The sequence below is a fragment of the Scaptodrosophila lebanonensis genome, unplaced genomic scaffold, assembly GCF_003285725.1.
Source record: "Scaptodrosophila lebanonensis strain 11010-0011.00,11010-0021.00 unplaced genomic scaffold, SlebRS2 tig00000061-arrow-pilon, whole genome shotgun sequence".
In the NCBI taxonomy this organism is placed as follows: domain Eukaryota; kingdom Metazoa; phylum Arthropoda; class Insecta; order Diptera; family Drosophilidae; genus Scaptodrosophila; species Scaptodrosophila lebanonensis.
In genome coordinates, this window is record NW_022060554.1 from 1081334 (window position 1) to 1093258 (window position 11925).

Genomic DNA, 11925 nt, shown 5'->3' on the forward strand with positions numbered 1-11925 from the left:
CTTTTAACGTAAGGTCATAACACAACATTGTTTGCCGTTTGCATTAAACCTCTGTAACACAACATCATTTAATTCGGCTGCTTGTGCACCGCTCTCTTGCTCTAATTAACATTATAATTTGGCAGCGCTCTCGCTCTCTTGCGTCAATTAACATTATAATTTGGCAGCGCTCTCCCTCTCATAGCAGCGGCTGATCTGCAAATGCAGCTGCATTGGTAGGGCGAAAGAGATTTCTGTGGCACCCATGAATATGATGGAATTCCAAACTATTAATATGCCACCGATTTGAAGACGTCCACTAATCGATTTCTTAAAACTATCGATAGTATCGATACCAAACCTTAAATTAATATCATGTAAATATATACATTGTTATTTATGTGTATACCTAACAACCTTTTTATTACAAGCTAATGTGTATAACATGAACGGATTGATTGTCTTCAATAGTGCCAATGATGTTGTGTACCATAATCTTAACAGCTTACTCAAGAGGAAAATTGTTGAATTGGCCGTCATGCAGGGATTGCTACCTCATCCATCCAAAGGCAACCCGACGTCCACATATAATTTGGATAGCAACGTCTTATTGCAAATTTTTAGTCCCATTATAAATTCACAACGCATTATGCATTGTCAATTTGACAACACATACATAAAGTAAGTATAGCCCTAATCGCATATCAATACATCAGTTAATATTTGCAATTCTTCAGCTTTCAATGCAAGAACGATTTCAATATGGTTTTTGGGGAACTCCTTGGATTCAATTTTTTGCAAATAGGCCAGATGCCTTTGCATCAGTTAAGCCGCAAACTTGACTTTGCAATTACACTCACCCGCTATTTTTATGGAGCCAATATTTTTGGCCCACAGGCAGGCAGCACGCAACTGGAGCTATTGACGCAGTGCCTTGACTTTTACGAAGCCAAGCTATTGGAAGAAGAACAAATGTACATAGTTGAGGCAATTCCTAAACTGTTAATTAACATGGAACTTATGCACACCGTTCACACAACGCTTGAGCAAACCTTAGATCAGCTTCGGAATGCTGGTTATCAACGGGCGCATGTCATTTTCTTGGTCTGCCACAAACTTGTGTCATTCAACAGTACGCACCAAGCGTTGCCATTAGCCGCTGCCGATCTAATATTTCTTGCAACAATTTCGCGTGCTTTACAGTCGAAAAAAACTCAGCGAACTGTAGCAGTTTTTCTGCAGGGCGCATCACACGACGTTAATTCTGGATGCGTGCCTTGTATTGTGCATATATCACGGGTCCATGTGCACCAGTTGCTGGTACAAGTGATCGAATATGCCAACATCCAGTTGACCTGCCAGTTGTACGACCTCTTTTATATGACGCATAACATCATGACCGTTTTCTTACAAGGTGATGTTGATGCTATAAAAACAAATTTTGAAAACCTCGAACTTGAGTCGTTGGTAAACCAAACTTTGATTATACTGAAGCGGCATTTAAAAGTAAAGCACGAGGAACTAGACAATTGCATTAAAAAGTTTACGACAAAGTGGGAGAGCCTGCGTAAGATGTACATAGAATTTTCTAAATTTCACGAACGCGAAATAATATTGCGGATTGAGTCGAATATGCCTTCTTTCATCGTTGAGCTAAAGCACCTCTTTACACTGATCTGCTGCGATAGTTCGGATGTAAAACTTGACCAGCTGCCTGTAGTAGCGGCTACTGTTGAATCGAAGCTTCTAGAAATCGCAGAATTTCTAACAGTTAAAGCAAAACGCAACATATCTATTGAAGCGTATTTGGAGGAGTTTCCCGGTTTGCTGCATTTCATATATGTTAATCGCAGCACTGGCCAAATGTTAGCTTCCGATCTTCGAAGCAACCAAGTAGTACCTAAGATGATTTCGGCAATGGTCGAACTTACACGAAGGTATATGAAGCAAGGCCAAAAAACAGTAATGTGGAAAGACAAAACGTTTCACTTTTCGTATTTCCTCTGGTTCGAGGACAAATCGAGTAAAATTTTGAAGTCTACCTTTGACTTGCAAAAGCATTTTTCATCAAACGGCCTGGGTATCGGTGATAATGGTTTAACAATTTCTGCTGAAAAAGGTGCTCTGGACTACTACAATGACTTGGCCGAGGTTTATTTTCCTAAATTAAACACGGAGAAGGTACGCACCTACGAGCTATTTTGCATCCACTTGGGCTTGGTTACGGCGACCTGTGCCGCAGAGCATGCGCGTCGATTGGTTGCTACTGTTAGCGACGTAATTGGAGAACAGAATTTCTAACAGAATCGAGGACATCAACAATATTTCAAATTGTATTAAGCGAAACTAGTCACTTGAACAATTGCAAATACATACATTCCAGCGTTAATCTTAAAACGATTGTTATCCTTCAGTAATTAGATCCGTCTTGATTGAGCTTGCCAATTCCTTTTGAAGATCATGCCATTTTTGTTCAAAAAATAATTTCCGAGCAGTTAATGGCATTGACTTTTGACGTAGCACGTAGTTTTCATTGCCTAATGCCGTATACGAATCATCACCAGACAACTGGCGAAGAGCAATGTTTTTATTCAATTGCTTATCATAATATCGCATGCCAGCCGCCACTAAATCTGTTCCTAGCGTAGCCAAATATTTATCAATCTCGACGTCCGTGCTGACCTGATTGTAATCCTTCATAAAAGTACAACTTCCAATGCCAAATAGTGCCAAAATGGTGTACATCACCATGCGTACCTACAAGTAAGGAAGATGGTAGCGTTTCCTGTTACTTTGTATATATTGGAACTTACGCTAATGTGACGCGCAAACAAGTTCAGACGTAGGTTAAGATAGTGTCCGACACTATAGACCATAAGAAAAGAAAGACTTGGGAAAATTGAGTTTAGTAGGACATAATTTGTTTTTAGCTGCAGAACCGTTTTACAGAACCCAAATATCTGTTCCGTTTCATCTAGAACTAGTGATTGCTGCAACAGTTTACTGCTGGGCGAATTCCACTCGATTTTTTTGTTACGAAAACGTATTTCACTATAATTTATATCATCAGGGCTTGTGTAACCATAATTAACAGGAATGCCAAGTGCGCCGCCAAAGCGATATTTGGTCGAACCGGCATAATACAAATCAAAGCCAAAAACAGTAAAGGACCTTAGTGATTTTCGGTGAAGCTCCGTGTGCAACATGTCAAGGGCTTTTTCTAGACGTGTTTGTACAATGCTCGGAACTGCACGCTCCACGCCATTCTCATAACATTGTACAAAGTGCAGAAGATATGGCAAGCCAAATGTGTGCGGTACATAATTTCCTAAAAATAATCCACAAGTAGTTGCTCCGGCAGCATAAAACGAAAACTTCCTCCATTTAGATGTGTGAAAAAATCCTCTATTCATGGTAAGTAATCTTTTTAAAATATTGACTAGGATGTAAGTTAGGGATGCACAAAAACATTGATGTATCGAGCATCGACAATGTTTTTAACACGATGCATCGATGTTACTTTGCTTCCGACGCGTCGTCGATCCATCGATATTTTTCCAAACATCGAACATTTTTCATGTTTTGTTGGGAGGTCATAATTTGTTGTGTAATTGTTGCATCGGGCTGGGCACAAAGAAGAAAGGTGGCAGCGCTACGGAAGGTGCCGAAAATTTATAAAGTTACTGCAGCGCCATCTAGCAGTACCGAACGAGGCACCGGGGTGGCAACTGCAGTCGCGCAGGCGCAGGGTTGTGTCCCGATGGCACCCCAAAGTGGGGAAACGTCAAGGCCGTGATGAACGGATGCGCAAGGACGCAGGAATCGGCAGAGGTACGACATCCGGCCTATAAAAGGCAAGCCGCAACACGCCATTCCTGTTTTTTGGGGCGACCGTGCAGACTCACGAGGCGGTGTGTTTTTTGTGGATTGAAAGCGGTGCGGAAACCTGGAAATATAAGGAAGAAAAAACGTTTTGAAAAGGAAGGGAAGAACCAGAAGCCGTTCGAAGGTGAGCAAAAAAGATATAGATACAAGGCAAAACTAAAGCCGATGTATGCGTACCTATATATCCACTTGAATGTGCCGATCCATGCTTAAATGCCTTTTGTTCCTTGGCATATAGATTTTTCGGCATATCGCCAAGTTTTTGGACAGCGGTGGAACCGTGCACAGCAGCTGCAGCTGCCATCATAAGCAGCAGCACGAGCTGCATCGTAGCAGGAGCCACAGCGACAGCAGCAGATCCGACACCACCATCGGTAGCAGCAATAGCGGCGCCACTACCAGCAACAGCAACCACGTCAGTCTGCGCCATCAGCAGAGGAGGAGGAGTCAGCCGGTGAGTCCGTTCCTTGGCCACGCGCCGTGCCTGTTGTTTGCGTTTGAGCTGCAACAATCAGGCAGTTTATTTTCTGCAACAGAAAAGAATACAATTAAAATACATACTTGTACATATAAATAAACATAAAAAAAAAGGCAGAAGCGGCACCAAATCAGAGCTTGGCGCTCCATTTAATAAAAATTTTAAATACATATTAAACTACATATTTAAACTACACATTCAGATACTTTATGAAACGGAAGTTGTAAAGGGAGATTGCCAATTGCAGTAGCGCGCGACAAGTCGCTGTTTAAAAAAAAAAGGAAATAATAAAGTATTCAATCATACAGATAAACATATGTTTATATATATATATAAAAAAGGGGGAGCAAAAAGGGGAGTGAGGGTCTATGATGATATGTCTATGATGATATATGCATATATCATACGTCGTTCACAAATTGCACCCATGACCATCGAGAGCTCTCGTTAGGGTTTTTATGGCTGTTGAAATATATCTATACTAGCAGGTATTGCCCGTCTTAACCCGGCTCAATATAATGTTTCCAATTGTATTTATTTTGTGTGTGCATAACCTATCCATAGGAAGGCATTTAAGGTATTTAAATGAACATTTTCTGTTCTTGACAAAAAATTGTTCAGTAGTCCGTTACATTTTTGTTCTTGCCAAACTATTTCGTTAAACGAACATGACCACTATAACTAATATTTTTATACCCTGTACCCAAAGGGTACAAGGGTATATTAGTTTTGTGCGAGTGCACATGGAACACACAGAAGGAGGCTTGGTAGTCCCCACAAAGTATATATATTCTTGATCAGCATGACAAGCCGAATCGATATAGCCATGTCCGTCTGTCTGTATGAACGCAAGGATCTCCGAAAGTATAAGAGCTAGAATAACCAATCTTGGTATACAGATTCTCCTGAGCCCGAGAAAGGACGAGTTTGTTCATTTTTTCTGATCCACCCCCCCACTCACCCCTATTAACGATTTTCTATAACTCCCGTAATTCTTGGAATTTTGAACTAAAATTTGGTAGACACATTCAGTTAGTAATTATATATCCGTTCATTATGATAGGTTGATCAGAAAGAAAGTTATAGCCATATAACCAGGCGCAATGCACACATACATACATATGTACAAGTACACAAACACGCATAAGGCACGATTCTGATGTAAATGTAAATTAATTAATTAATTTAATTACTTTTTTGTGGAGTGGTTTCCTTTCTTGTTTAAAGCTCGTTTTCCCCCTTTGGAGCTAGAATTTTCCAAAAGCCTGCTAGTGTGCTCCTACACTATGATGGATACTATGAAAGGATACTTGAGTCCAAATTTCATCTTTTACCGTTTGGGCTGTGCGTTGATCACCAATTAGTCAGGACAAACTGTTTTATATATAGAGATAACGCAACGTTTTAAGATAGACTATGCGCAAAAAAGGGGAATAATTGTAAGGGTATATCCTAATTTTAAATTCACATTTGAGTCTTTTCGTGCCATATTGAGTCAATACGGTCACGCACAAACTCGGAATATGAAACACGGCACACGTGTCCATGCCGTGCAGCGATGAGCCACGATCAAAAAGCACTGACAATTCTCATCTCAATTTGCTAGAGTAAAACTTTCGATAGTTGAAGCCACCGATACCATAAAAATATCGAAGTTTGAATGCAATAAGCAGAATACTTAAATAATAAAATCTATTTATTTATTGAGATCAATAAGAACAAATCATATATGTACATACATACATCTGCCCGCAACGCGAAGCAGAATATGCGTAGCTCCGTTATTCGGTTTCTGCTTTACTATCGCTTACGCAGTCGTTGCCTAGCGACGGTAACTGTACACTTTAGGCGTTTTGCCTTTGCAATTAACATTAAATGGTCAAAACGAAAGAAGAGCGAGCCAATGACTTGCAGTTGTTGTTGTTTTTAGAGCATTATTTAATTAATAATTAATCAAACAACTGTGTTCGATTGCCCAATGTATACATTAATACGAATGTACATACATGCTATATTTATACACAGGCATACATACAAATGTATGTTTCTCTTTACTTTTTCAACCGTACGTAGAGAACCGCACACATAGACACGAACTGTTGCTTGTTGCGTGTATGTGATGTCCCCAACTATTTGATATTTGTTGTTGCTGCGCTGCATAAAGTTATTAATGAAAACCCGAATGCCAAATGCACTAAACAAAGAAAAAATTACTTTTAAAAATGTTATATAATTTTCAATTAATTAACATTTCTTGCTCAGTCAGTGCAAGACGAATGTACATACATACATATGTAGATACATAAGTACATACATAGATGTGTCTCACATTTTGCTTTGGCTATTTCAATCGTTTGCACGCAACTACACGAACAGCTGTTTGTATGTGTGTGTGTGTGTGTATACTTAGTTGTCCCCAACTGTTTGATATTTTGTATTGTTTGTTCGGCCTGCTTTTGTAAAATGCATATTTTGAAAATCCTTGAATGCAAAGTTGTAGAGTTATTTACGTAAATTTTAAATCGATCGGACTAAATTTATAACACAAACTTTTCATTTGAAATAGTGAATAAATATTAAAACCCCAATAATTCAAGCTCCAACACAAATTTCGAAAATCTGAGTATGCAGTTTTGTTTGTATTCTTCAATTGATTTTAGAAACTAAGTTTTAAGTCGATCGGTTGAAAAATGCGGATTTTTCAAACAAACTTTGGAGCTCGTTTTCCCCCCTTTGGAGCTCGAATTTTCCAAAATCCCTTCTTAGTGCACATCTACACCATGATAGGATACTTCAGCCCAAATTTCAGCATCCTAGCTTTTACCGTGCGGGCTGTGGGCTGTTGACGCGGTTTGCTTTTGTGCCCCAACATTTTTTTTTACAGGAAAACTCCCATAATTTAGGCCCCAAAAAAAATATCAAAAAACCAAGTATACAGTTTTTCTTGGAATTGTTCTATACAAACTAAGTTTGAAGTTAATCAGATGAAAACTGTAGATTTTTCATACAAACGTTGGAGCCTGTTTTCCCCCCTTTGGAGCTCGAGTTTACCAAAATCCCTTCTTAGTGGGTACCTAGACTATGAAAGGATACTTGAGTCCAAATTTCCTAGCCTTTACCGTTTGGGCTGTGCGTTGATCACCAATCAGTCAGTCAGTCAGGACAAACTGTTTTATATATATAGATACACTTGCCCGCATAACTCTGAGTACACACAAAAAAATAGACAAATTTTAGCTTTAACTGTGAATATCTTTTAACATATGCAACTTATTGATCTAAATGTTTTTGATTTGCTTAGATTCGACATTTTTCTTAATAACTACATTTTTTTTAATATTAATATAACAATGAATATATTTTATTTCTATTTTTTAACGAAACCTTTTTGAAAAATGGACCCGCAAAAGTCTGCGTACAAATTGTTTTTCAAACATATTATGTCACTAAATTCGTTTTTAATAGCTTGTTGGGTATCCTTTTCTTTGAAGGACCTCAGCCAGGCGTCGAGGCATCGATTCCACCAGCTTTTTTGTGTCCGCCGGTGTTATTTTTTCCTATTCCTGCAAAATTACCTCCTTGAGCATACTTTTGGAGGTAATGTTGTGCTGCCGGATTCTGCGCTCGAGCAAGTCCCACAAATGCTCTATAGGATTGAGGTCTGGAGATTGGGGAGGTGTTTGCAAACGTTTTTTTACGTTAAACAGCAACCACAGCCTTACGCTGTGAGCTGTATGTTTGGGATCATTATCTTGTTGGAAATAAAAATCATTTTCCAGCCCCAACTTCTGGGCACTTGGGAGCAAATTGTCCTTCAAAACTTGGATATAGCCTTTTTGGTCCATTATCGACTCTATGAACTCCAGCTTCCCAACGCCATTAGCTGCCATGGACCCCCAAACCATTATTCCTCCTCCGCCGTGTTTGACAGTTGGAACTAAATTTTCTTTATTTAAGGCTGTACCAGATTTTCTCCACACCAATTTCTTGCCTTTTATGCCAAAAATGCAGAACTTGCTCTCATCCGAGAAAATGACCTTGTCCCAAAATTCAGCAGGCTTCGACACGTGCTCATTTGCGAACTCCATGCGCTTTTTCTTATTCACCTCTGAAATGTGAGGCTTCCTACGGGCAACTCGGCTGTGATATCCAGCTTTTTTAATAACTCTTCGCACGGTGTCTTCATATATGGTTTTGGAGAACCTTTCTTCCACCTCAAGACGCACCTGCTGAGCAGTCATCCTTGGGTTTAAGCGAACTAAAGCAACGATACGCTTTCCCTCTCGCTTTGTTAATAGAGACGGACGCCCAGATCGTGGCTTTGGTAACACCGAACCCGAGTAAACATAATTATTGAACACCCTCTGACATGATGAGTGAGTTCTGCCCACCAGCTGCCCAATTTCTCTATAAGATTTGCCCTGGACACGCAAACTAATTATTAATTTTCGAAGGTCAGTGTCGATCTCTTTTCCTGATGGCGCCATGGTTGTGATTGATCAAACACAACTTCAATGCATAGCAAAAGTCTTTTGCAAACTTCAAACAAAAGAAAAAGTGCAACTAAGATAACTGTAATTGCATATTCTCTTATTCTACACAGTTTAGTCTGCTTGTACGCAGACTTTTGCGGGTCCATTTTTCAAAAAGGTTTCGTTAAAAAAAAGAAATAAAATATATTCATTGTTATATTAATATTAAAAAAAATGTAGTTATTAAGAAAAATGTCGAATCTAAGCAAATCAAAAACATTTAGATCAATAAGTTGCATATGTTAAAAGATATTCACAGTTAAAGCTAAAATTTGTCTATTTTTTTGTGTGAACGCAGAGTTATGCGGGCAAGTGTATATGTGCACGCAGAGCATAAGCACAGATCGACCGTCTCTGATGACTGCCTCTCTGCAAATGAAATGAAATTCCCTCAGTGCTGTCATATTTTTTTGAGCAAAAACATCTAGATTGCCAAAAAAAATAAAGCTAAAAAATCTAAATTCAAGGCAAAATAAGCTAAAAAACAAGCCGGCTTTAAAAACACAATTTTCCTGGTTAAATTTAAGGAAATGTCTGTTTTTATGTTTTCATATTAATTCTATATTCTTAATTCATAATTTATAATAATAATATGAGATTATTGTAAAAAATAATAATAGAAAATTCACATTAAAATCAAGCTAAAAATTCTACAGTTGTTCAGTTTCAGTTCAGTTTTGTTACGATTAAGACCGCATCTTAAATTGAAAATTAATTAATATAATTATGAATATGGTTTATTTTGCCTACAAAAAACATAACTTACGCTTAAAATGGAGTTAAGCGTATTTAAATTCATCCCATTTCTTAATTTGGATTTAACTAAGTTCACCTGGTTGAAGACCCGCTCCACTTCGCGAACACTTTGTTATACTCGGTTATACTCGAGCCTGGCGGTGATTTGGATACATTTTATTATCGAAAGTCGTTTATCACAGCTTATATTCATGATTTTATATTTTGGTAGAACAATGTAAAGCTTCTGACTGCCATTAACGTGGAAATGGCCAGAGTGATCTTTGTCTCTGCCATCATCAAGTTGACACACGACCTCCTCGCGGTGCTCTCTGGGTAGCTTTCCGGCTCCATCCGGAGTTGGTAAGTGAGCAAATGTGTGCAGCGCTTTTGTGCGTAGGGCTTGGGACCCACCACATGAAAATTTTTTACTCCCAGTGAAGGACATAACAACAGCCTCGGATAAGGAACACCCAAAAGTTGACGACCCTAGCAAACGTTTAAAGGACCACGATTTAAGGATATGCACCTGGAATGTCCGGACCCTTAACAGAGGAGGTGCTACTATCCAATTGGCGGATGCTCTCAATAAAGTAAGAGCTGACATCACCGCCATCCAGGAAATGCGATGGACAGGTCAGGGTTGCTCCCAAAGAGCAGCCTTTGACATCTACTACAGCTGCCATGCAGAAAGACGCGAATTTGGATGCGGTTTTGCGGTCAGCAAGAGATTGCGTAACTGTGTCTCTAGGTTCACACCTGTGAACGAACGGCTGGCAACCATCCGTGTCAAGGCGAGATTTTTCAACATAAGCCTGATTTGCGTCCACGCTCCGACGGAGGACAAAGACGAGATTACCAAGGACGAGTTCTATGCGAGACTGGAGACAGTCTATGACCGCTGCCCCTCTCATGACATTAAAATTGTTCTTGGCGATTTTAATGCCAAGGTTGGAAGAGAGCGCGTCTTTGCCCCGACAGTCGGACAATTCAGCCTCCACGAGACAACATCCAACAATGGACTGAGGCTAATTGACTTCGCCGCAGCACGAAACATGGTGGTGAGTAGCACCAGATTTGAACACCTTGATATCCACAAAGCTACCTGGCAGTCACCCGATCGAATGACAAAAAATCAAATAGACCATGTTGTGATAGATGGAAGGCATGCATCCAGTGTGCTGGACGTGCGTACGTTCCGTGGTGTGAATATTGATTCGGACCACCAACTTGTTGCAGCCAAGGTCCGCATGCGATTATGCATGGCGAAAAATGTACGCCCCAACACGCAGCGAAAACTAGACGTCGGAAAGCTGCTAGCACAACAGACTGCCGAAGCTTACTCCGCTCAACTCTCTGAGCTGCTTTCTCAACCGTTCTCGGAAACCGATACTGGTAGCGGACTTTGGGCACATATTTCCCGCTCACTGCACACAGCCGCAGAAGATGTCATTGGTTTCCAACAGCCGCTACCGAGAAACCAATGGTACGACGAGGAGTGCCGCGAAGCCACTGCAGCGAAGAATGCCGCGTACAAAAGAACCCTGCAGACGGCGACAACGCGCGCTGTGCATGATGTATATCGTGAGAAGAAGAGGGAGGAGAGGCGGCTTTTTAGACGCAAGAAGAGAGAGCAAGAAAAGCGAGAGCGAGAGGAGATGGAGCTTTGTAGAGACAGGAACGACGCTAGGAAATTTTTCCAGAAGGTGAAGCGTCTAACACAAGGTTTTAAGCCCGCAGCGTCAGCCTGTAAGAACTCGGAAGGAAATCTGGTGGTGGACGGGCAAGCGGCACTGAGACTGTGGAGGGAACATTTCTCCAATCTTCTATCAGGCGAAGATGTTAACAATTCCGCCAGCGGAGATGACCCCACAGAACCGATCGCCGACGATGGTATTGAAGTACCGTCACCTAGCCATGACGAAGTCGAAACAGCCATCCAGCGGCTCAAAAACAACAAATCTGCGGGAGCAGATGGGCTGCCTGCGGAGCTGTTTAAGGCAGGCGGCGATGAGTTGGTAGGGTGCATGCACCAGCTCATCTGCAAAATATGGCTAACTGAAAGCATGCCTGATGATTGGAATCTCGGTGTCCTATGTCCCGTCCTAAAAAAAGGTGATCCCACGGTCTGCACCAACTATCGTGGAATCAGCCTTCTTTCCGTCGCATATAAGGTCATATCAAGCGTAGTGTGTGATAAGCTAAAGCCATTTGCGATAGCACTGATTGGGCCTTATCAGTGCGGCTTTATGCCTGGTAAATCCACCACTGACCAGATATTCACGCTACGCCAAATCCTGGAGAAAACCCATGAGT

The 11925-nt window shown here is 40.6% G+C and overlaps 2 protein-coding genes across 2 annotated transcripts; one reads left to right on the forward strand and one right to left on the reverse strand.

The window, feature by feature from the left end:
• The first annotated feature begins 381 nt into the window (after positions 1–381).
• LOC115624541 lies at positions 382–2376 on the forward strand. Its single transcript, XM_030519266.1, has 2 exons — positions 382–660; positions 717–2376. Exons 1-2 carry the CDS (start codon positions 425–427, stop codon positions 2278–2280), a joined length of 1800 nt encoding a protein of 599 aa, XP_030375126.1. The 5' UTR covers positions 382–424; the 3' UTR covers positions 2281–2376.
• Positions 2286–3573, reverse strand: LOC115624822 (transmembrane protein 177). Its single transcript, XM_030519670.1, has 2 exons — positions 2793–3573; positions 2286–2736 (listed from the first exon to the last, which is right to left on the reverse strand). Exons 1-2 carry the CDS (start codon positions 3390–3392, stop codon positions 2383–2385), a joined length of 954 nt encoding a protein of 317 aa, XP_030375530.1. The 5' UTR covers positions 3393–3573; the 3' UTR covers positions 2286–2382.
• Positions 3574–11925: the final 8352 nt, after the last annotated feature.